General features: G+C 41.6%; 1 protein-coding gene across 2 annotated transcripts; it reads left to right on the top strand.

Annotated features, from left to right (window-relative positions):
* The first annotated feature begins 1,589 nt into the window (after positions 1–1,589).
* Positions 1,590–22,282, top strand: MCOLN2 (mucolipin TRP cation channel 2). Of its 2 annotated transcripts, none has more exons than XM_053950320.1 (14): positions 1,590–1,696; positions 5,024–5,183; positions 6,839–7,012; positions 10,497–10,641; positions 11,172–11,259; positions 11,390–11,486; positions 11,930–12,029; positions 13,545–13,660; positions 14,789–14,938; positions 16,229–16,330; positions 16,462–16,584; positions 19,077–19,283; positions 20,420–20,535; positions 21,794–22,282. In XM_053950320.1, exons 1-14 carry the CDS (start codon positions 1,647–1,649, stop codon positions 21,828–21,830), a joined length of 1,665 nt encoding a protein of 554 aa, XP_053806295.1. In that variant the 5' UTR covers positions 1,590–1,646; the 3' UTR covers positions 21,831–22,282. The 2 variants fall into 2 exon arrangements, with proteins under 2 accessions (XP_053806295.1, XP_053806296.1); XM_053950321.1 differs by lacking the exon at positions 1,590–1,696 and adding an exon at positions 1,909–1,945.
* Positions 22,283–25,282: the final 3,000 nt, after the last annotated feature.

Genomic DNA, 25,282 nt, shown 5'->3' with positions numbered 1-25,282 from the left:
TTCTAGCCTGCTGGCTGCATTTGAGATGAAGTACAGCTCTGCCAGATCTGTGGCTGCTGCTGTTGTGTGTGTGGTGAGGCTCTTAAATCTTATCAGCATATGATGTGCTGGTTATGGCCTTGCAGAGCCAAGATATGTGACAATGATCTTATTCTAAAAAACCCCTTGTGACTTCAGAGTATCACTGATCTCAGCATTAGCAATGCTGGTAGCACATGCAAAGCTGCATCCTGGAGACATTGGTATCTTTATGCTGATACAATCAAGCAGGCACAGATAGAACTGTAAAATGCAGCTGAGGAGAACAAGGAAGTAGATAAAGCATCTGATAAACTCATGCTTAAATATGCCCTCCTAAGGGAAACAGAGCTTTCAGCCCTGACCGAGATGCTGTGGAGGGGTAAGAGATTTTCTTTGTTCTGATTCTCACTGGGCTCTGGAAAGTCACCTGAAAATACCAATAGTCAGTACATCCTCATAAAAATAAGTCACAGAGTGCTGTACTGGGCAGCAGCTGTTTTCCTACCAAGGCTTATTTCAATGCCAATGTTTTGCATATACAGTTAGGGAGAACTTCTTGTTCTCAGCAGAGCCCAGATGTTTTAACAGAATGAAGTTACACTGAGAGGAAGAGGTGGTGGGCTTACTTGTTTCTAAGTACCAGTTTCCATGTTGGATTGAAGCACATTCTCAAGAGAATGTAAACAGTGTGGATACAAAAGAGTAAGAAATCAAATTCAGATGTGCTCATACCTATCCAGTATTAAAATGTGTAAAGGCATAATTTATCTGGCAGATGGGGAGACAGGAAGGGAAACAAGAGGTAGGAATACACACAGACACTGCTGTAAAAAACAAAACCTTTGGCTGCACCTGTGAGGAGCATCTTCCTGCCTCAAGCAGTAACTACTGCCAGAGGAAGCCTTGAGAAAACTTTCATGGACAAGCTGACACAACGCCCTTTTAGCTAATATTGAGAAACTGCATATGGATGTTTGTCTGGGCTTTTGTTCCTTCTTCTCCCTCACAGTGTGACCACAGCCAAATACAGCATCATCTGAGAGCATTATGTAAGAATCCTGCGCTGCCCATGCCCACTGTGTGGGCAGGTGGAGAGCTCACTTGCTGCAATGGTGCCTCTTATGAGTCTACATTCTGTGTTGAATGCCCTAGTTTGGAGTAACTGCATTAAACCACATCCTCTGAGGAACTAAATACCGCTTGACCCGCAAGAAAACCAACTCTGTAGTAGCTAATCTCACCTGCAGTCTTCCCTGCATGTTATTGCCATGTCTACAACTACTAGTTGGCAGTAAGGCAACTACTGTTATGACAGAATCAGAGATTATGCCGAGTTGGAGGGGACCCACCAGGATGATTCAGTCCAACCCTCAGCCCTGCACACGACATCCCCAAGAGCCACACCAGCCCGCCCGGGACATCCCCAAGAGTCACGCCATGTGCCTGGGAGCAGCGAGCCTTACTCTCGCAGGCAGAGCCCGCTCGGGGCAGCGGGAGCTGCAGGGCACGTGGGCGGCGGGCGCCCTCCTCCGCCAGGCGCATAAAGGCGGCGGGGCAGGCTGCGGGGCCGGGGCTGCTCCGCCGGAGTCCTGCCCCGTCCGGGCGGCGGCCGAACCCCGCGGCCCATGGAGATCCCCCTCAAGTCCCTCCCCGGCGGGCGGGCCGCCGCCAGCGGGTGAGGGAAGCGGGCCGCGGTGGGCGCGGTGCCGAGCCCTCGGGTCAGCCCGCCCGGCGGGCGGTGGGGTCCGGGCGCTCCTTCGCCGGCGGCTGCGGGCGCGGGGCTCGGGCCGGGCCATCCCGCCGGCCGGGGCCGCGGTAGCACCGGGGGCACGGGGGAGCCGCTCGGGAGGGCGCTGCCGCCGCCGCGGCGAGCAGGGGTCGCGCAGGTGCCGCGGCACGCTGGTGTGTCGGGCTGCCGCACAAGGTAGGTGCCGCCCGCCGCCGGCAGCGGAGCGCTCCGAGTGCGCCCGGCTGCGGCCGCTCCTCCCGCGGCAGCCGAGCGGCTGGCCACGGTGTGAGCCCTGCCGGGAGGGCTTTCCCCTCCGGTTCTGACAGTGAAGCGGTGCCGTCCTCTGGCAGGGTGCTGAGCTTAGTAGAGATCGGGAAGGTGAAGCTCGGTTGCCCAGGCTGACGTGTAGATCGGAACTCAATGATGGCCTTTTTTTCGGTTTTTTTCTCCTTCTTGCCCCCTTAGGACCCCAGGGCTCTCGTTAATACCTGTCCAAGATACAGAGCTCAAGTAGATAAATGTTGCTGATACGGAGCTCTGATGGACGCTGCACTAGTGAGTTACTCATTAAAGAAAGTGACTGTGCTCACTTACTAAGCGCACTTTAGCCACTCGATTCAATGGTGCTTTTTCTGCTGGATGAAGAGCTAACTACTACAAGTGTATTTCATGAGTAGGTAGCTTTATATTGTAGTCCTTACAGTTGAAACCTCTTTCTTGAGTGGAATGTTGAGCTCTAAAATGCCTTGCTACAAAACAGCTGAACAAGACTGTCCTAACCAGCTACAGCAATGAAGTGTTGGTTACAGCAATGCAGCTGTTAGAACTGAGTGAGTAACAGTTATGATATATGAGACACATGACACATGGATGTGCACCTAAGCATGCATTATACAGTTAGTCTTCATTAACAAAAAATTTAATTGTGTCAGTGCTTCCCAAAACGCACTATGGAAACCCATTGAGTGGTGTTAATTACACTAGTGTGGCGGAATTTAATTGCTTCATTGCTCTGTCTTGAGCTGGGTACTTTGTTTCAATTAGGTTTAGATTATTTGGCTAATGACCATGTGGTAGAATTAGATGGTTTGTTTTAAATATGGTAAGTCACTGATAATCTCTTGGAGCTTTTAAACTTCTAGTTCTGCTGTTTTGATGTGGTCTATTTGGATGTAATTTTTAATCTGTCCTAGAAATGAATTAATTCAAAACCAGTTGATCTATTTCACCTGTTGCTCTGTTACCCGTTTCACCTGTTTAAAAAGGAATTCTTTCTTAAATACTGCACCAGAGAATTCCTGTTTTTTTAATTGGAAGACACAGTCCAACAGCGATACAGGCTCGAATCTTCGATCTCTCTCTTAAGCAAAAAAAATGTGCTGCTTTCTTTGACAAATTTCCTGCTCATAATTTCTACAGTTAATTAATAGAGGGGGCTAAAGACCAAGGAAAATAATCTCTAGTCACAAATGAGAGTTGTGTAAAGGGGAAAGTGCTGTTATTGATCAATATCAAGTCTTTGGAATAGCTGTAAGGTCTTGATGCACATCTTTGGAGTAAACCATTATGTTTTTCATGGTATGTATTTGAATATAAAAAAAAAAGTTTATTATAATGTTTGCTGTTTGATTTGTGGGGGTTTTGGCCTGGTTTTGTTTGGTTGGTTTTTTATTTTTAAAGATTTGTCACTTCTGATATGCTTTTACTAGAAGCTTAGGGGAAGCATTTTGCTGAAGTCTTGGAGTGGTTCTTATGTCATACCTTCATGCTTTAAAATGTGACCAGATTTGGCTTAACCCTGTTCTGGTTCCTCTTTCTTTCCCACCTCGTCCTCTCACTTTCACTCTGGGTTAGCTTCTTGTACCCACACACATCCTCTGCCTGTTGGAGAGAGGCTGGTACAGGGGCAGTGGTGTCTTTGGGTGCCAGTGCAGGACTGAGGCAGGTATGTACCTGTTTGCTTAATCAATGCTCACAGCTGTAATTATCACAGCTCTTCTGTCAGGTGTGTTTGCATCTTTGAAAGTTTTTGTATCTTAGATGTTACTGAAGCTAGTCCAGTATGCTTTTATTATAAGTTTAAATAGGGATGCTGCCCACAGTTTCTCTTTCTTGGAAACTTCCCACGTTTTTCCTGCTTCAAAAACCAAAATTCTGCCTCTCATCATCTTCATGAAAGATTGATTTAAGGCTGTGTGGGAAAGATTACTTTTGAGCTTTTAATATTAAAATAGAATTTTTGTTGTTTTCACTTCCTCTTCTGAGGAAACACCACAGTGTTGGCTTACTGTCCTTCTTTAACTGAAATTTCTCTTCTTGTTGGACAGCTGGTTCTAGCAAATCAAATGTGCTTTGTAATCTACAGTTTGAGCTTAAATATCTGTGCACTTCAGACAGGTGAGGACGCAAAAAGTAAAAATGAAAAAGCATTTCAAGTATCTGAAAACTTGGAATCGATGCTTTTGGTTTTGAGCCTCAGACAAAATGTTATCCTTTATAAAATTCAGAATATTGGGAACAACATTCTCCATGGTAAATGAGTGGTATCTGGTGTCAGATATGATACTCTTAACATGTAAAGAGAAAAAAAAATTACACGTGTGTTCTGATCTGTGTGTGAAGTGGGAAAGTTCTGAAAATTTATGACATTGGAAAACAGCACAAGAGAGAGACAGTGCTTCCTTCCAATGATACACTGAACATAGTCTGGGGTTAAAATGACTGGGAGATGGGGAAAGTTTTTTCAATGTCCCATTCAGCTGAAGAGGAGAACCTTAAGGTGATTTAAAACACAACTGTCCTCTGTTTTTTACATGCCCAAGTATTTAAATAAAAAATGCCTATGAATTTAGCCCTTGAAGCTGCACATTCATAACAGAAGTGTGTGCAAAACCTGCTCTGGTTTAATCTTTAAGACACCTTTTTCTTCTGCTAGAATTTGGATTATTCAGACAAATATGTTAACAGTTGTGCCTCTTTGTTTCAAATGGATTTTTAAGAGAGTAATAGCAAGTCTACATTTCTTTCTATTACAGACCCCCCCTTATTTAATGCCTATTAATTATTTGTCTAAATGGTGTGTTTTAATGATCAGATGTGTTTGAATGATTTTAATGATGTGATCACAGGAAAATATTTTTGTATTTCCATAAGATAACCCAAAACTATTTTGGACCATTTATGTCATGTGGTGATCTGAGGTGATACTGCAATGAGGAAATTGTCTGCCAAACATATTCTGCTGTTTTCTAATTAGTATGTTTTCTGAAGCAGAAATATGATGACTCAGTCAGATTTAGATCTAAAAGAGACTGCTTTGAAAGAGGATTTGAAGTTTTACTTCATGAACCCATGTGAAAAATACAGAGCAAGACGTCAGATACCATGGAAATTGGCTCTGCAGATTTTGAAGATACTTATGGTTACGACACAGGTAATCCTCTGGTTTTACTCTTACAGTAGCAGTGATGTGCAAGTGAAGCAGGTCTGTGCTGCTGGGCTTTTACCATCCCTGGGTACTTCTTACTGGCTGGAACCTCCCACTTCAGTCCATAAAGGAAAAATACTGTCAAAGGTGTTTCAAGGGGGCAAGAATAACATAAATTATAAAAGCCTCCTGGAGATTTTTAGAGCAGTGTTTGATCAGACATTTTGCCATTTTTGACATACTTTAAAACAAATTACTCTTCCCACTAAATTCAGCACTCTCTTCAGGTTTGTTGTCACAGTACTGCCTTTTGGTACATTCTTAGATTACAGTTTCACCGGACTGTTTCAAAAGTGATATTTCCTGGTATCTAATCAGAAAATTAAAGTTCACTGTGAAGATGCAGTGGTGTCTGATAAAGATGGGGTGGCTGGGCTGCAGGAATTGGATGTGCCTCTTTCTTCTGTCATCAAATAATGCATTTGAAAAGTCGTGTACTGTTTGAGATACTACGTGGAGGCAAAGAAAAGGGTGTTTGTAAACTGCACCGGTGTCACAGTGCACTTGGTTATTTTACAGTCCTCTAACAGTGACTGCATGTGGAGGGAAGCAAAATGGGACACACACACAGGTAGAAATTACATTTTCTGAACCTTTGAAGTGTAAGACAGACATCTGACAGTTTGCAAGAACAGCTAAATATACGTGCTGGGTTGTTCCTCTTCCTTCAAAGACAGGACCATAGACTTTGCATGTGAATGATGACACAAAGCACAACTTCACATGTCTCTGTAAGGGTTCAGTACTGCCACCTGTCTGCCTACTGACTTCCATTTCTGGGGGTATCACTGCACATGAAATTTTTCTGTCTGCTGCCCCAGTCTCCCACTGTCCTTTGTGAGCAGAAGGGGTGCTCTGCTGCTTGGTCTTCAAAGGCCACAAGATTTTCTGGACTGCTGCTTGAGACTTTTCTTGTCACCCCTTGGTTTTGCTCAGATGTCAGGCACATGGCCGTGGCTTGGGGATATCCTCCTGCTACTGTGCCTGTAAAGAAGCTCTTGTGGAAAACCAAGCAGTTTCTAGGCTCTGTTTATGTTTCCCTTGGTGGTGGTGGTGGTGGAAATGGGACCATCCAAATGGCAGGGGAACACAAGTTTTCAGTAGGAACTCTGCTGTTTGCTGTTCCTGCTTGTTATAGCTTCCTCAAGCAGCACCTGGGTCAGGCAGGTGAGGCTTTTTATTGCTCTAATCCTGTGCCATGCCAGAAGTAGGAAAGGTGCAGGAATTTGTCCATAGCAAAGCAGAACACTTCAGAGGTAGCAGGGTGTGCTGTTAAGTTAGCCTGTCTGCCATTTGCATCCTCCAAGGAAGTTTTTGCAAATCCCAGTTGGAGTTGTTGGTCCATGATATGTAAAAGCTGCAAGTGATGTAGCTGTCTGCTCAGTTGCTGCAGTTAGATTCTGTTTTCACTTCCCCTGCATGTGAGAACCTTGGCTTTGGGACTCTTATGCCATTGGTTAATGGGTTCTCTGCTCCTGCCAAAGTTACAGCAACAGGCATCTGTCTGGTTTGTATTTATTGTAATTTAAAGCTGTTTCCAAAATGCTGCTGCTTGAACACTGTTCAAAATTCAAATCCATTTCTTTTTTGTCTCTTGTCAGCTTGTTTTTTTTGGTTTGAGTAACCAGCTGGTGGTCTCATTCAAGGAGGAAAACACTGTTGCTTTTAAACACCTGTTCCTGAAAGGCTATTCTGGAACTGATGAAGATGACTACAGCTGCAGTATATATACACAACAGGATGCTTACGATAGCATTTTTTATGTTATTAATCAGGTAGGTGTGAGTGTGTGTTTATAATTGTGTTAAAGCTGAAGCTACAGCTATAAACTTCTGCTAAGTTTCTGATTTTCTGTTTCCATTCTTGGATTTCATTTTGGTATTTCACTTAATCAGTGTAAATGGAGTGTCTTCAAGTTTGTATTGTAGCTAAGTTTTTGTCTCTTGGAGATGAATTCAAATCAGAATTTTGCTCAGGTAGTTCTTAATACCAAAATCCAGAAAATTTGAAAATTGGTCATCTTGCATGAACTGGAACCTTGGTTTAGGTCTTACTTTGAAGGCCTTGAGCCTCAGTATACCTATGCTGCTTTTAAAAAGCATGTCCTTAACAGCTCTCCTGAATTGCAGCTTTGTAGTGAGGGCTTGAGGCCGCAAAAAGGGGAATATGGTACTTAGGAGCATAGAGGCATTCACCCTGGTTAGGGATGATATTTTAAAGAAGAACCCCTTTACAATTGTCAGAGAAAAGTGAATGAAAATTCTGTAAATGTTTTTGTATTTAACAGTAATACATTTGGAAGTCATGAGATGGAAGACTCTGGAATATGAAATGTCTCTTGTGTTGGGGATGATGATAAACCCAGAAATTACTAACCCTGGATGAATAAAAAGTGGCTTCAAACCACCTTCCATTTCCACTGGCCTTGGCACATGAGCTCTGGCACCTGGATTAAAGCAGTGTTGCCACTGCAGCTGTGCCCAGCAGCATCTGAGAGCTGCAGGGCTGTGAAGGGCCAAACCTCTGTCACTCCTCACCCACTCCTGGGGGCTTGCTCCTCTCCTGGCCTCTCCTGTAAGCTACAGCAGAGCCACCAGCAGATCAAATGTGCTGGACAAGGCCTAAGACTCTCATTCCTGGCATTTGAAATGAATGGTGAAGTAGTTTTCTCAGTCTTTCTTTGAACTCTCCATATTACCACTCTTTCTGCAATAAACCATGCTTTCTTTTTTTTTTTTTTTTTTTTTTTCCCTTCCTTGCTTGCTTTGTTTCACTTTCCTTCTTTTGTAGGCACTAAGGCTGAGGTGAATTCCAGATACAAGACAGTAGAGAAATAATAGCTTTATATCCTCAAGAATGAGCCAGGCGTCAGAAAAAGGTCTCTTCATAAAATGTTTGTGTGGTGTAAATGTACTCATATCATTTAAGGAGATTTAAATTGTGAAATCTGAGTTCTTTAGTGTCTTGTGGCATTCCTGAGACTTTTATATCACATGTAAGAATTCAAAAAGCATGCTTTCAGGTCAACATTGACTACTACTGCCTTTTTTTTTGTCTGACTTTAGAGAGTGCCTTGTGGGAAGAGCCAATCTAGATGACTCTTAAGCTAAAAGCAAAGCTTTTTTTTTTTTTTTTAATTTTGAGATGGGCAATTAGAAGACACAGGATTTGGTGTTCTGGTTGTGTTCTTGGGTTTTTGAAATGGTTGGGTGGGTGAAGCAGAAGGATATGACATTACAGAAAATAGTAATTGTGCACAGCAAAGCTGGAGTTGTAAAAACCAAATTTTAGCCTCTATGTAATATGCCACTGGGAATATTTTAGCACTTTGGGAAAAAAAAAATCCCAAACAGACCACCAACACAAAAGCCCAAGCATACATTTACACTTGGAAGAGTACACAGGTTTCCCTCACTTCTCTGCTGGGTTCAAGCTGAAGTTGCTATTATGAAGCAGCTGTGTGAGGTTGTTACTCTTGTGCTCTGCCCTGTGGCAGAGGCTGCACGACCAGGATATTCTGCTGCCAGCTCTGAGGCTGTTTGGAGATTTATAAACAGGAATTTTGCTTTTGTTGTTTCATAGTGCTGTTTGCAAGTGGCACGTGGGTAGCCCAGCACCTCGTGCTGAGCTGTCAGGAGGGCAGAGCCTGGGAGCACACGTGGCTGGGGCAGCAGCTGCTGCATGCAGTGATCTGGAGATGTCCTCGGTGGGATGAGGAGCTGTGACTAAGTGCTGTTTCCACTCACTTGACCTGCCTTAGTCAGATGTGGCTTGCTCTGAGCAGGGTGAGGCCATGCTTTACTCCTGGGCTGGCAGAACTGTGTACTCAAAGTGGCACTGCAAGGCAGGGCTTTGTATAGATGTGTGTTAGTTTCTGGTGCAGTTCCAGTTCTGGACATGCAGTGTGTGGTTGTTAACTTACTGGTTGTAATGGGCTAGGGGCCACAATGCCCCTAGGAAGGGGGAAATGGGATGACAATGAATGATGCATAATAAAGAAATCCAGGCTAAACAGGAAAAAAGACTAATCTTTATCAAAGCCAGTTGAACAAATTTTTAAGTATTTAGGAAACCTTGCTTGATTTTCCATGTTTATTTACTTCAGGCCTCCAAGAAAGCTAAACGCTTTCTTGAGAGCAGACCACTGCTGTATGCTGCCCTGAGCTCTTTTGCTAGATCAAGTAATGACAAAAACTAAGGAATTGCTATGTGTTCATGCCTTCTTCCCCAGAAGGCCGTGGGTCTGTCTGGCTTCTCTTGGACAGTGTCAGCTCTTGGGAAACTGAGCTGGCAGGCAGCTGCCTTCATGGTTAGTCATTGATCTCCTGTCCTTCATGCTTAGTGCACTGATTGCTGTTGGGCAGGCAAGGGCCACCAGAAGGGCTGTGCCCTGGGGGCTTGCCTCACTTGTGCAGGAATGGAAGGTGTGACTCCAGGGATCAGAGGGTGTTTCTTGCTTCCAGTGGACACCAAGGCTGGAAAGCAAGTCTGGAGGGGACTGGGCTGGGATGTAGTTCTCAGTGTTGCTCAGGGACAATGTTTGGACAATGCTTGGTTTGGCACAGCTTTATTTGCTCCCACTTTTAGTCCTTGTTTTCAAGTGTATCTTGCAAATGAAGAAGGTGACTTGTGCTGTATTTTGGAGTAAGTGGCAAAGGAAAGTGCCTTCTCACAGGCATGTTTTCAGCTGCTTCTGTGCTTGTGTAAAGTGGGCAGGTTAAGTTACTTTTGGAGGCTGCTCGAGCTCTGTGTGTTCCCTGGTTGCTGGTTTTACAGTGAATGCATGGCTTCCCTCTTCTGTAGTCACACGGGGAGCTGCTTTGGGCTTGATCTTGGTGTGGCTTTGATAAGAACCGTGACTTGGATCACGTGTACAACGATGGAGTTTCAGGTGGTGTGAAAACTGCCACTTTCATGAGGTGAAGATATCCCTGGGGGTGTGTGGTTAGCAGTAATGCTGCCCTGAAGTCTGTGCCAGGCTTCTAATGAACAGCTCTCTGACTCGTGGGTGATCACCTGCAGGCAGCCCAGAAGGCACAGGGCTGGTCACTGTGTCACCAGGATGCTGATCACTACTAATTAGTGGCCAGCAGCCCTCTTGTCTATAAATTGACTGGGAAACTTTTATGTAAAAGTAAAGATTTTTTTTTTTTAATTTAAAAACCTGTATTGATATATATAACTTTGAAGTTTCAGTTTCCTATCTAATGCAAAAAAAAAAATTGTTTTCTCTAACTTCTGTTTCTGTTTTTAAACTAGTACAGGCACTTAAAGAACATATCTCTGGGGACACTTGGTTATGAACATGAAGAATCAGGCTTAAAAATCTGTAAACAACAGTACAAGAGAGGCACAATGCTTCCTTCCAATGATACACTGAACATAGATGTTTCTATTGAAACAGGTACAGTATTGTTGTACTTAAAATGTCTCGCTGTGGAGTACTTGAATTCTAGTTCTAAAGCTTAAAACCAGTAGCTTTTTGTGTGGCAATGACAGGAACATTACCATGCTTCTTGCCTATTTCCCTCTTGGTTTTTAGCACCTGTCTAGAAAAGACAGCTGTGGTTATAAGAGGTTCTCTTCAACCACCTACAAATTTTTGTAGTTGATGGTGAGGTGGTGTTTTGTTGTTCTTTTAAACACATCTCCTCTGTGCAGGAGGTTCAAATAGGGAATTCTGGATGCTGGTCAGTCTGTGCCTTCCATGGGTGGGTGCCCTTAGTGCCTCTCAGAGCTGAGCCCTGGCTGCTAGCTGCTCATGAGTTGGTACACACACCTACTTCTGACCCCACTAGCTGGGCCTCTGAATAGGTTTGCTCAAAATTAATGTTTTGCCTGATTAGGACTTGCTATACACACTGATCATCTCAGTTTAATGGTACTTTCAATGTGAAGTTTTTATGATAACATATTTTCCTCTTGTCTTTCCAGAATGTATCCTTCTAAAGCCAAAGGAACTAACTGGTAAGAAGGCAGAACTGAAGCTGAATTCTTCTTTTTTCAATCTTGAATTTTACAGGTAAAATGATGGGTTTTTAAAAATTATTCCAACTTGTTCTTTCATATTAATATGGTGGATTCTGATTTGTGCAGTTTGCGTATATTTCTGTGATATTTAAATATATTTGTACACTTTTTCAAATATCCAGGCTTATACAGGTTGAAATCTCCTTCAAGCTGAAAGGCATTGCTCTTCAGACAATCCATGCCCGTGAATTACCTGACTGCTATGCATTTCAAAATACTGTAAGTGAAAATGAGCTGTGGCACTTCCAGCCCTGTCTATGAGAGCTTAGGTTAAGGTGTAGGTGTGATCCTCGTATCTGGCCTGCAGGAGAAGCACAGTTGGGCATGTCCTGGCCCTTATCCTTCCTTCCCAAAGGCTGCTGAAGTGGTGTTGCCGTGGGACAGTGTTGCTTTGTAACATATTCCAGTTGGTAACTTTGTAACCTGAGAAAGGGATAAGGAGTTGTTCTTCATCTAAAGACTAAGTGTGAAGTTTGGCCTCTTGGAATACTGCTCATAAGGCAATACATGTCATCTACGCCATCATTTATGGTGACAACTTTCTTAAAACCTATCTGATCGACAATATTAATACATGTTGTGTCCAAGGCACTTAGCAGGATTTATTTTTTCTGGAATGCGATCTTGCTACTCCTGTTTCTGATCTAGCTCTGTATTTTCAGATAACTTTCAATAATAGAGCCCACAGTGGAAAAATCAAGGTCTATCTTGATAGTGACACTGACATTCAGGAATGCAAAGACTGGCACATATTTAACTCGGGTAAGTATGGTGCATGTGTGTCTGCAGAACAGCAGTTATGGTCTCCCTTTGCTTTCCCTGGTCTGTAGCAGTCTGTCCAGCAAGGCATTTCCAGCCTGTCCATCCCCCTGCCTGTAAAACAATGCAACTTGCCTAATGCAATTCATTGCCTCTTGCTAATCAAGAGCTGGGAAATAATTCTTTTTGTGAGGGTGTTGTGAGATGACGTGATCATCTCTGCATACTGGTGTGTGTTAGCAGTGAGCTCCACCTCAAATGAGCAAGGAGGAGGAATGTTTCTTCCATAGATGTTTAATTGCTGTGCTGCTCTGAGATAACTCAATTTAATCCACTAACACTGGATAAATTTCCAACTGAAGCCTCCTACAGCTTTCAATTTTGTTTTCTTCTAACCGATTGTAGGATACTATTTCTGAAAATTTGTTTTTTTTGTGTTGGCTTTTTTTTTTTTTTGCCACTGCTGGTAGATAAAATGATGTGTATGAACAAAGGCTGGCATCTGCCATGTATTTTTAGTGTTAAGGCTTGGTCTGACAGCTCAGGAACGTGCACTAAAGGGCCCTTAAAGAAACAGTGGCTGTAACAGACTATGCAACTGCTTCTCCCATGTGCTGACTTGCTGTAAAGGACTGTGATGGAACAATATTTTTTGGTGTGCTATATTTGCCTATGGTGTGCTTCTTTGCCTTGATTAATAAATATGTCGAGTGGCCTGCCTTTTGCCTCAGCAAAGCCAGGTTTTCTCTGATAATGCCGTGTTGTACTCATATTAAAGTGGTAATTTATCGAATATTCTTAATAACCTCAGAGTGCCTTGGCTTGCATCTCTGTCCAGTAATTTCTCGTGGTTGTCTTTCAACTACCTGTTCCTGAGTAGTTTATTTTGTGTCTAATTACCAGCTGAGGGAGCATGCATAATTCAGTAATAAAGGTGAGCTGAAGGGCTATTGCAACAATTAAAAATGAGTGTTGGCCTCTTTCATTTAGTTAAAAATGTATGCTATGGAAAAGATAGGGACTATTAATGTGAGGAAGCAAAGGAAGACACCTAATTTGCATTCACATGATGGCTTTTAAATTTGTGGATGAAAAGAAAACATGAAAAGAAAGTCCAACAAGTTTCTTATTGCAGACTAAGATGGGAATTTTTTTTACATTTAATGGTGTTGATACAGACCAAATCTGCATTTCTTTTGCCTCATGTAGTTGTAACACTGTGGAAGCACAGATGGACATGTAAAAAGGAGGATACCTGTATTAATGTACACATTTTTGAATTTATTTTGAAGAACTTGAACATATTTTTCATTCTTGTGGCCCAGTCTCCATGACTGCCTTGATATCATTCTCTGCTGAGCTGTGTTCAAGATATGCTTGCAGGAAGAATACAGCTTGTAACCCATCTGCTTATGGGGTGAGAGTATTTGAGCATGAATTGTTACAAAATGTCACATAACTTGCATTAAAAGAGATGTGGAAAGACTGACCTTACTTTATTTCCTTGGCTCTTTACAGTTCTCCAGAAAAACACTCAGTATATTCTAGTTTTTGATGGATTTGTCATATTAAGTTGTTTGGCTTCTCTCATCCTCTGCACACGGTCCATTGTTCTTGCCTGGAGACTACAAAAGGTAAGCACAGTGCTCACGACCTTAAGTGCTCAAGATCTTTGGTCTCTGCTGTCCTTGCTGCTGGTCTCGTGAAGGGGTACCTTTTGAAACGTGGAGTGTTAAAGTGAGAAATCTGTCGCAAGATGTCCCTCTTACTGTAATCTAGAAAGGATATGTAGGTGGACAATTGCTAAATGTGAATGGATTTTATTTCTGTTTGGGTACTGCTGTAATTTGAAATATTTTGTTGTATCTTTCAATGGACAAAAAAAGGAGACTTCTGCCACTGCCCCCCCCCGCCCCCCCCAGAATTTTAGACAAAATTACTTCTGAGTTTTTGTGCTGCAAGCAGGTGTCCTGCACCTCCAAATCACAAATCTTTCTTCCCTGGCTTCAGAGTAGAATTTCCATAGAGGTCTAGTCATAAATTAATGCCTTAATGAACATCCCTCAAAGCCAGCTCTAACCAGAGAAAATGTAAAGCACAGCACATAGACTAATTCTGGCTGGGTTGTTGGTTTTTTCTTTTTTTGTGTTTTTTTTTTTTTTTTTTTTTGTAAGCATGTGGCTCATGAGACTTAGAAGAAGAGTCCAGGGTAGGTAGGCTATGAAAACACAAATACTTGTTTATCTAGCTCAATATATCTTTTTTGTAGCTTGGAAACAAGACCAAGAGTCAAGAGTACATGATTCAACAGAGGCACTGTCAAACTGCTCTCAGGAATAGGCACTTCACATTTGTTCCTGAGCAAAAAGAGCAAGTGAAAGCAGATGGGCTGTGCTGGGCATAGAGGTGATATTGTTTGCTCTATTGGAAATGAGAGCTCTTGCCCTGTAGTTGCATTTAAGTTCTTTTTCACTTCTTTTAGTTGGGTGGCCTTGCTCTGTTATAGGTGGATAGAACCTATGGTAAAGGGAATAACAGGCTATAGTTAGGTTATGAAACCAAGTGTTCTGTGGAAAGTTCATTTTCCCTGGCCTAAATCCATCTTAATTTTTTTTCCTATTTATTTCTGTTGCTATTGAGAATTAGCTTTAAACTACTATTCCAGTGAATACTATAGGAGAAGGGGTTGTGTGAAACTTGGACATTGCCACGTTTTTCATCCCAGGGGACCTGTAACTAAACATCTAAATGCTTGTCAATAGAGGTTTGTGAATTTCTTCTTGGAGAAATACAAGCGCCGTGTCTGTTACGCTGATCGCCTGGAGTTCCTGAATGGGTGGTATGTCCTGGTAATTATCAGTGACGTGATGACAATCATTGGGTCAATCCTAAAAATGGAAATAAAAGCCAAGGTAAGAATTTCATACTTCAGCTAAAATACTAATCTTGCTACAACCATGTGTAATGTGCTTTAATTTGGGGACAAGGGGAAGTGAGTATAATAGTCAATAGCCATCTGTTTGCTTATTTTAGTCCATTTCCTCGTTTATCTAATAACTACTTTCAGTAAGACCATGTAAGCTATTTAAACATCTTATTTCCAGAATACTAAGACCCCTAATCCCTGGTATTGGGACCTGTAGGTAGACAGTTCCTAACAGAAAGACCCAACAATTTGAGTGGTTCTTTCTGTAAGAAGTAGCACGTACAGGACTGGGATACCACAAGTCATCCCCTTGAATGAAACAGGGGTCTTGATGGCTTGTGTGACATGGCTGTCACAGCTTGCTTTCCTGGCAAGCAAAGGTACAGACAGTGTGACCTGCTCATCCCTGACCTCCCTGCCGGGGCCTGCTGAAATCAATGTGCTTTGTCCAGCTGGCAGCTCTTCAGGAGGCTTTTGGGGTTGGTTTTTCTTTTTTTCTTTATTCTATTTTATCTTCAATAGCTGTGTGTCAACAGTTCATGTGTTCACAAAACTTTGTATTCTGGGAAAAACAGAGTAGGTAGTGTGCTGCTCCTGCTTCATGTGTACTGAGGCTCAAAGGGCAGATCCCAGAGTGGCCTTCAGAAGAAGCACTTGGGAATCACTGGCTGTAGGTTGAAGTGGGGATTGAGGGTAGGAAAACTTGAGCTAGATGGCTCTCTTGTGCTTACTGTAACCAGTTCTAGCCTTCTAAAGTAAAGTGCAAGTAGATTCTGTTGTAGTAAAAACAATGCTCAGGTTCTGAACTGCTGGCAGAGAACCTGTTCAGAGATGTAAATGCACAGAAAGGGCTGTAGCCCCAAGGGTCACTTTTCACGTAAATGATAGCTCATGTTTTTTAAATAGTGAACAAGAGCTTCTTTGCCTAATAGCAATTAGTAATCTTCTTTTTAAACAAAAATTTTGAATTATTCAATCTAATTTTGAAACTGTGTTGCAGCCAAACAAAGGGCTTTTTTTCTTCCAGACTTTGCACTTCATGAAAAATTTCCAGAATATCAGCATAGGTGTACTTCCATTTGCAGCACTGTTGTGTTTGAATGATCCCAGTAAATAACTGCAGTTCACATTGATCTGATTTTTGTGATGTAGCAACAGGCTTTCAGTATTAGACTGCCCTGCTTTGTTTGTTTGAGCTGCTGGAACTTGAATAGCTGTCAAGCTGACATATCTACTGCTTTGTAACTTGACCACCTGCTCTGTTTGGATCCCTCAGAACCTCACAAGTTATGATGTCTGCAGCATTTTACTTGGAACATCAACTTTGTTTGTCTGGGTTGGAGTCATCCGATACCTGGGATATTTTCAAACCTACAATGTAAGGAGAGAATCAAATGTCTAACAATTAAAGCATTGCTATATATACATATGCATGTCACTTTTTTTCCAGATCTCTCTCTAATTTTTTTGCTTTTCCCCCCTTCTTCTCTGCTGCACTTTGACTTGTAGGTGCTCATCTTAACTATGCAGGCATCGCTGCCGAAAGTGCTAAGGTTTTGTTGTTGTGCTGGGATGATCTATCTTGGCTATACTTTCTGTGGTTGGATTGTCCTGGGACCTTATCATGAGAAGGTACATCAGCAGTATCCCTCCTTTTGTGGTGTAATGATGGGAATATCTGTGTGTGTGTGTATAGCTCCTAACCAAACAAACAGAAATGTGTCTTAAATGAAAATGTCTGTTTAAAAGCTGTAATGTGAACATGGGAGTGTTTCTCATTCCATCTGTACCTCCTTCTACCTGCTCCTTTTAACAAAACAACTATTCTTGCTTTTACTGTGTGCTCGAAGTCAGCACAGTGATCTCCAGCACCAGGCTGTTTGTGCTGAGGTGTTTGTGCTGTTTGTTTGCCCAGGCCACGTGCATTGGTCTGCCTCTTCTGCCCTCTTCTGGCAATCTCACTTCAGCTGGGTTAAAGAGGCACTAAATAGTTCCCTGTACATTTTTTTTTTAATTTCTTTGGCTCTGGCCTTGTTTTTCCACATCTTTTCCGTGCCATGTAACTTCAGCTCCTAAATTGTGACTCATAAAGGGATGGATGAATGCCTGTCTTGTTTGTTGCTTCCTGTGTGGGGGTGTGTTGTGGGTTTGTTTGTTTGTTTTCTTAAGGTTAGTATCAAAGTGTGTGCCTGGTATGTCTTGTCTGAAACCTGGGTGCAGAATATATATATATAATGCATTCCAGTATATTCTAGAACACAAGCCAAAACAACCCTAAAGCTTGTTTGCTTTTCCTCTTGGCTCTATGTGACAGTTTGAACAGAGGCAGACTCCTGTCATGGCAAATTCTAAATGTCCTTTAATGACTAACAAATGTCTGAGTTCTCATTCCTCATCTCTGGGTGCACACAGTGTGTCTGTAACAGAGACATGCTGCAGAGCTTGATTCAGCTTCCTCTGCCCCCAGAGCTTGCATTGCTCTAACTCACTGTAATTCTCTCCTTTGAGCAATGCAGGTATTCAGTCTGCATGTTCCCAGCTGATGACAATCCATTTCTCTGGGGGATGCTGGATGCAGTGAGATCTTTTGCCACATTAGAGGCTCAGTTGTTTATAACATTATAAGGCACAGCATAATTACTGTTGTAACTTCCCTGCAACAAGTACGTTATCTGAGCCAAAGGAAGGACAGTCAACAACATGCTTATCTATGAAAATGTTACCTCTTGCCTAAATATCATGTATCAATGTCAAGGAAAGCAGCTGGAGCTGTGGAGGATTCCTGTTTCTGCCAGTTCCCCAGTGTCCCACAGGAAGGCAATGTGGCACTGTGCAAGGCAGGCCAGCCCAGGGCTGGCTGCCCGGGGCTCTCCAGCCACCGAGCCATGCTGGGAAGAGATGGGAGGAGTCCTCCCAGAGGGGAACAAACACGGGAGAGCTCCTTATGCTCAAAAATACAGAAATACACCCTCTACTATAGTCAGAGAGAGGGAGTGGGTGTCCTGAATTTTGTGCTATGTCAGTGCAGGGGCTTCCAGGTGAGCAGTCCCTTAGAAGGTCTGTCTTTGTGTCAGTGCATCAAAACTTGAGTTGCTCAAAAATTACCTGTGCCATGCCTCCTTTCTTCCTGGATAATGTACTGCTGAGTTTCACAATGGCTTTAAAATTCAATTCAAAAAATAATAATAAAATAAGCCATAGACGTAAACCAGATCTGCTGTTCCTGTGCACTAATATATTCTCCTTACAGGCATATACCTCTTAATATCTTGTTTTCATTATGGGGCCACAATTGTGTTAGTTCATTGATAATGCACAATGTTTTAATGTGGCTATTAATTCATATTGTCCAATAAATTATAGTTAAGAAATCCAGTTATTTGGAAGGGCAGAGCAAAATGGGAAGTGGGCTTACCTAGTAGATAAAAAAGGTTTTAGCCTCAGGATGCATTCCAGTTTGGGGAAATGGAGTTTGGTGTTTAAGAGACTATCCTTGAAATTAAACCATGATTTTTGTACAGGGTGTGCTCCAGTAGCTTCATAATAAAGCTATAGCTTGTACTTACAGCTCATAGAGGGCTTTCTGAGTGACAGATTGTTAATTCAGTTTAGACCATTTGAGTTCTGAAGGCTATGTGCTGACTCGAGCCCCTTAACACAGTATTGATTTGTTACCCATACTGCAGTAATGCTGCAGAGTGGGGAAGCCAGAGAATTTGGATTGTGCTTCCAGCATACTACCACTAATTTACTGCATAGATTCTGTGAAATCACTTTCAGCTGTGCTTTGGGAAATGGAATGATACTTTTCTGCAGGTCTACAATTGCTTATAATTCAGTAGCTTTCTGTGGTGGTCAGTTATTGACTATTCTGCCTGTTGAACATCACAAGTTTAATTTCTTGATAATAAATATTCTTATGTCTGATCTCAACACATCGTGCTTAGTCAAGATGATAGTTCTACATGTTTGTATTACTGATGTATATTTTGGCCTGAATGTACAGGAAAGTGTGGTAATATTTAATTGCCTGAGTTGGCTTTTTTGTCTGCTTTGAGTAAAACTCAATCTTTGAGTCTTGATTGATCTTCACATTCTGCTAATAATTTGTACTCATTTTCTAGTTTGAAGATCTGAACACAGTGGCTGAATGTCTTTTTTCTTTGGTCAATGGTGATGATATGTTTGCAACATTTGCTCAAATCCAACAGAAGAGTTCCCTGGTGTGGATGTTCAGCCGATTATATCTGTACTCCTTCATTAGTCTGTTTATATACATGATCCTCAGCCTTTTTATTGCACTCATTACTGACTCCTATGACACCATAAAGGTAAAGCATTTGTTTTCTGTTACACTTCTATTCAGTTTTGCATTCATTCTGGTTAATTGCTCAACACCATACCATCTACTATTGCTTCTGATGTGTGATGAGATTATTAAAATATTTTCATTTAGTCTGTGGCAAAACTGGAAGGGTGGCTGGGTTTGCTGACATCTCAGAGATGTGTCTTTGGCAGGAGTTTGGAAAGGTTCAAGCAGATAACTCTGAAATAATTTATGTGTCCAGGCCTCCTTAATGTGCTGCTTAGAAATGTGTGGTTAAAAGGAAATGTCTTCTGAGAGGTGCACTACTTCTCATTCAAGTTAAAATTGTGCCATCCATTTCCAGTATGGACTGTCTGCAAGTGAACCTCAGTTTTCAGTAATTGCCTTCTGTTCTGGACCTCAAGTGCTCTCTGCCCTTTGTGTTCCTGGTAGCCTCAGTGGCCAGTGGGAAGGCAATGTGGATCACACCCTTCAGGTCTCATCTCTTTCTTGTCTTGGTGTCAGATACAGGCCAGCAAAATAAAGCTGGTCTGACATGAACTGCAACTTCCAGACCAAGCAAGAGCTTCACTTTTGAAGCACCTCAAAACATAACTTAATTGTCTGTGCTTCTTACTTTACTGGATGGTCTGATCTGCAAAATGGTATTTTACTGACTCTGCCTTCAGAGCATTTTACACAGATCAATTGGGAGCTGTTTCAGTATGCTGAACTTGTTTTTTTCCATAGCATTTCTTCAGCATGGCAATATTGAATATACACACCGGAACCCTTCAAATCCAGAATTAGAGGTTTTAGGGAAAAGGAGCCCAGGGCACTTGCAGTGACCACAGCAGCTCACTCTGAACAAGAGAGAATCAATACCATTATGGCCTGAGATCACTTGCTTAGCCTTGAGGGCAACAAAAAAACATAAGAGAATCTGTGAACAGTGTGAATTTTCTGTGACGTACATTGTTGGTGGAACAAAGCAAGCTATGTAGTGTTTCTAGGATGGAAATGGGTTCTTTCCTTCCTACAGCAATATTGAATTACTGAACCAAATAATCTGGTTTAACTGTCACACTCTAGAGGAAATTTTAGAATGTTTCATGCCCAATAACTTCTCATGTGTTGCAAATGAAATGCTTTTTCTTTCAGAAATACCAACAAAGTGGTTTTCCAGCAACAGATTTACATGAATTTCTAAAAGACAATAGCAGTGCTGGCTACAGAAAAGACAGAACTTCTTTTCCATTCATCTGCTGCTGCAGGAGGTCAGTAGGGTGTTTTTAATGAGTGTTTTCCTGAGACGTACAACAGTTAGCTTCTCACTGCAAAATGTTGCTTCATGAATGCTGGAGTATCCAGAATTCAGCCTGTTAATATTTGGATGTTGTTGTTCCTCTTTTACTTCATGTTAGATCTTTAGTCAGCTGATGATGCAAAGGCAGCAGTTCTGAGCTTAAACACGTTTTAACTGTTATACTCTTATGAAAACTGCTATGCAGAAGCTGATGAGAGAACTGCGATGTACAGCATGAAACTACCAAAGGTTCTAGAGCAAAACAAACATTTGCTTCAAGTTGTCTGTTTCTAAAAAGCTTTGCTACTAAGCTTGGAGTAGTAGCAGAAAGTGAGAGGGTGATTCAGCCAGAGGTTGGTTCTTAATCCCAAAACTATGCCGTGTCTGAGGCAAACTGTTTGAATATCAGAATATTGGTACCAGAATAATGCCAGAATATTGGGAACACATTGGTAAATGTCTTCTTGTAGGTATTGTGGCAGTGGTCCTTTTTAAGGACAAATGTCTCATCTGGTGCTTGCTGATCTGAAAGATTATTCTTTGAATTCTGTTTCTGAGGCAACATAACACACCTCTGGAGCCCTGTTAGAGACAGGAGGGACCTTGTCACTGTTCCTGGACAGTCCAGGATAATCCATTCATGTGCACAGAATGGCTGTGGGCACTGTGCAAAGAAGCCAGGCTATGGGAGAAGGACCAAAATGTGAACACTTAATCACAACTGGTGTGACAAATCCCCTTTTAGCAGCAGGATAGTTGTCCACTTACATATTGATGTTTTTGTGAAATGCATTTTTATACTTTTGGTGTACCCTGGCAGAAGGGGACCCTATAGCCAAAAAAGGAACATGAGAGATGATCAGGGGCAGGTATCCCAGTGACTGCTGGGGGCACATGAAAACCAACTGTTAACAAGAATTCCAGACAGCCCTAGCTTCAGGTTTCACCTGCAAGTCACTGTGTGGAATGAGAGATTTGTGTGCCTGAGCATAATAAATATACACCATAATATGCTGTGCAGTACTGAGGGCACAAGCCTGGTGGTTGGAGTGAAAATCTAGAAATTTTGCTGCTGTAGCAGGTTTTGCATCATTGCCCAGTGCAGGAGTTGGAGTTGTATGTGGAAATGAGAGCAGAGAACAGGAGGATCAAAACTGAGCTCATATGGGTAGATGCTTCCTATTGCATTTCTTGCTGATTGGAGAATTGTGATTTTTTTTTCTTTGCAGACAACAGAGTGATGACAACTTGATACTTATTAATTGATGACTGCACATTGAAATTCACTACTGATATATGCAAAGAAAACATAGTGGTATGGAGAAGGATAATTCTCCAAATTGCAGTGAAACCTGCCATCTGGATCTGCCTCATAAACAGACTTGTCTTAGCTAATTAAGGTTTTGGGGGGAAAAAAGCTATTCATGTGACAGCAGCTGGCTGACCAACAGGAGACCCAGAAGCTGTGTCTGGAGAAGAGCTGTGAAGAATTCTGTATTCTTGCCTCAAGTTCTGTTATGTTAGAGAAGACTGATCCTTGTGCATTGTCTGTAGAAACTCTGTTTGCTAATGACATTGAGGAGGAATGAAAATGGCCTTGAATCAACTGTTGTTGTTAATAAGAAAAAGAATTACATGAAAATAATTTTTAAGAAATATTCCTGTGTTTAAAAGTATTAAATAAAAAGAAGTCAAGAAGGGAGGAGTTTGTCATGTAACTTGATGCATTCAGCCTGTGATTTCTACTTGGCACATTTATTTGAATTAAATTTATGTAAAACTAAAAAGCTGCAGAAAAGTAATTGTTGTTTTCCCTCTTGTATATCATTTTAACACAAAACACTTATAGGGCACAGTCTTTTCTTTAACAGCTTTACTAAAAAGCACTTTGTTATCCTTTTTTCTTTTTTGGCTGTCTTTTCGATTTTACCCACATAATTGTTTTATACTGTGTCCCGATTAAACTTACTCCTTTTGCTATAGTTAAATACTTCTTTACGGGGTTGAAAACTTTCATGGTAAGTGTTATCTGAAGGTTCCTGGAAAGATTATTTTTTGGGGGGTATAGTATTGTATTGTTGTATTGTCATAATCCAGAGGACAAATTCAGGCAAAAACAGTGCCATGGAATTTTACTTTTATTTCAAGCACATGTTAATTGGAAGAAAATATGTAGCAACTGAGCCTTGCAGTTGGTTTTTTCAGGTGACTTTCTGTCTTTGGGATGGTCAAATAGAAAGATTGTACTTTCCTCTTGCCTCTTTATAAACGTTATTCAATGAGAACAGAGGACTTTGGGGAACTTAAAAGCACTTCCAGGATAGTAGTGCATAAATGTTAATCAGGTATTTCTAGAAACTTCCAGGAGTGCTGACAGTTCCTGGAGTGAGTGTACTATTATATTAGATGTTCCACTTTTGTCTCTGCACTATTTGCTCTCTTAAAAAGCCACTCTTTAGTAGATGATGTCAGTGTGCTGGCTAGGACTCTGTCTGCTGTGTGTTCTTAACTACTAATAGTGTTCTCTGCAGGTTCTGGCTTGTTAGTGTTTCAAATAGCAAAGGCAATTCAAAATGCTGCCCTGATATGAGTGAGATAAGTGTCAGTTTTCTGTTTTTTCCTTTTTTTTTTTTTTTGTTTATTTTACTCTCCTGCCTAGTATTTACCTTCATAACAATTAAACTTTTGTTGTTGGTGTTGACAGTGAATGCCATTTTGCCTTGCTTTGGCTGCAGCTAAGTGTCTAGAACAGATTTTTTTTTTGGTGTCAGGATTTTGATGCATCCAGGTTCTGCACATTTTAATGCTTCTATTGATGAAATGTATTTGGGACAGTGAATTTTCTTCCCATCCCAGTCTGTGCAATGTGTTGCTGTGGCCTAATCTCTAGCTTGTGTCTGTAACTGAAATTGCTACCATTAACCAAGACACTGTGCTCTTAGCAAAGATTTTCTGCAATTGTCTTTTCTGTAACTGTGTGATCTAGAACAGAACATTACTGTCTTCTACTGCTGACAGAAGAGTCCACTTTTCTCCTGGTGTTTATTTGCAGAACTTGTTTGGGGCAATGTTAGTCTTTCTGTGTGTGCTCTGGGGCCCTGGATAACCCAAAAAACTCTTCTGCAGACTGCAGAAGGTTCAGCATTAACTGATTGCCAAGGGCCCCCGTCCCTTAAAATGTGCAATCAACTTGGTTGTGTACAAGATGCTGATGTTTTCTGAATTTGCTGCTATTTTATTGGTTAGCTTTCAGGAGTGCCTCTTTCTGAATCAAACAGTTCTGTCAAATCTGAAAATGAACTCAGGTTTCCTTACTGCTCTGCCCTCTGCCAGTACTTAGAGAAATCTTGGGTTAGAGATTGGAACCTAGCAAAAGCAGTTAGTAAAGCATGTGTGTGGGTAATTAGTGGTGTAATGTGTGGGCAATGTAACGGGCTCATCACCTCCAGAGGCCTGGTGCCTCTCTCCCCTAAAGCAGGTGAGGTGTCTCCCATACCCCTGACATGGAGCCATGGTGCAGGAGCCGTGGCTCCTCACTCAAGCTCCAACTCTTTCTTAATGTGACCTGCCCAAACCATTGCTCAGATAAATACTTGTTTGTGAGAGAACCTCTTGGGGAATGATGGAAAGCATTAACAACAAAAGAAATGCAGAGAATACTTAATAATTCTTAACTGATTTCAAGACTTAATTTCTGTAATGGAATTATAAGGCTTTCTTGTCCAGTATTGATTTTTTTTTTTTTTTTAATGGTTTGAATCATATGAAATGCTTGCTAGGTAGACTGCTGCTTCAGCCCTACCATATTAGAGCATGTCACTAATGTGCTGTAGAAACCACTTTTTATCTTCACCATCTGGTGTTCTGGGGTTTTTTTCCTCTTGAAAAAGAAGATAAGACACACTTGCTGGAGGCTGTTACTGGCTCTCTGTTCCACAGAGGTGGAACTTAACAGGAAATCTGGCATATGTTGACTCTGAATTCTGCACATTAATACAGATTTGAACACAGTTGCTGGCTGAGTGGAGGTCCCACTCCAGCTGCTAAGGAGGTGATGCGCACTAATGGAAGCAGAACTGGAACATAAACTTCTGAAAAGTGCTCTGAAAAAGCAGTGTTGCTTTCTCGTTCTCTGGGAATAGGAAGCTTTTGCTAATTGCTTGTAGGACTTAACAAAAGGAGGATAGAAATGGATGAGATAATGAGAAGCTTGTATTAGACATGGACAGGAAGGAAGAGAAGAAAATTTCCTGAGCCATCTTCAAGGTGAGCATTCAGGTGAGGGGAACAGGGTCAATAAGATTTTTGGCCTCTTCAGAGCTTTTTTTTTTTTTTTTTTTTTTTTGTTTGTTTGTTTGGTTTTTTTGGTTTTTTTTTTTTTTTTGGTTTTTTTTTGGGTTTTTTTAACAGAAAAAAAAATTGAATGGCATTTGTTTGACATTTCATATATAATTTTCACGTGCAAGGCAGTACCTAGGCTTTAACACTTTCATGCTGTAATTGTTACCAGGATTTCTGAGAAGTGGGACAGAGATCTTCTGCTGAGATTTGATTTAGTCAGTTCTTCAGCTCTGAGCAGACCTGTGCTTAGGTCTGCACTATGTGGACGTATGCCTGGCCTCAGCAAGTGATTGAGGTAGGTAGCAATGGGTCAGATCCCTTTGATCACAAGCTTCAGATAAATTTGGTTTTGTACTACCATCTACTTTTGAATTTGA

This window comes from Vidua chalybeata, chromosome 9, assembly GCF_026979565.1.
Source record: "Vidua chalybeata isolate OUT-0048 chromosome 9, bVidCha1 merged haplotype, whole genome shotgun sequence".
Classification (NCBI taxonomy): Eukaryota; Metazoa; Chordata; class Aves; order Passeriformes; family Viduidae; genus Vidua; species Vidua chalybeata.
The sequence above is the reverse complement of the archived record's forward strand: the minus strand, read 5'-3'. Positions and strand labels throughout refer to the sequence as shown.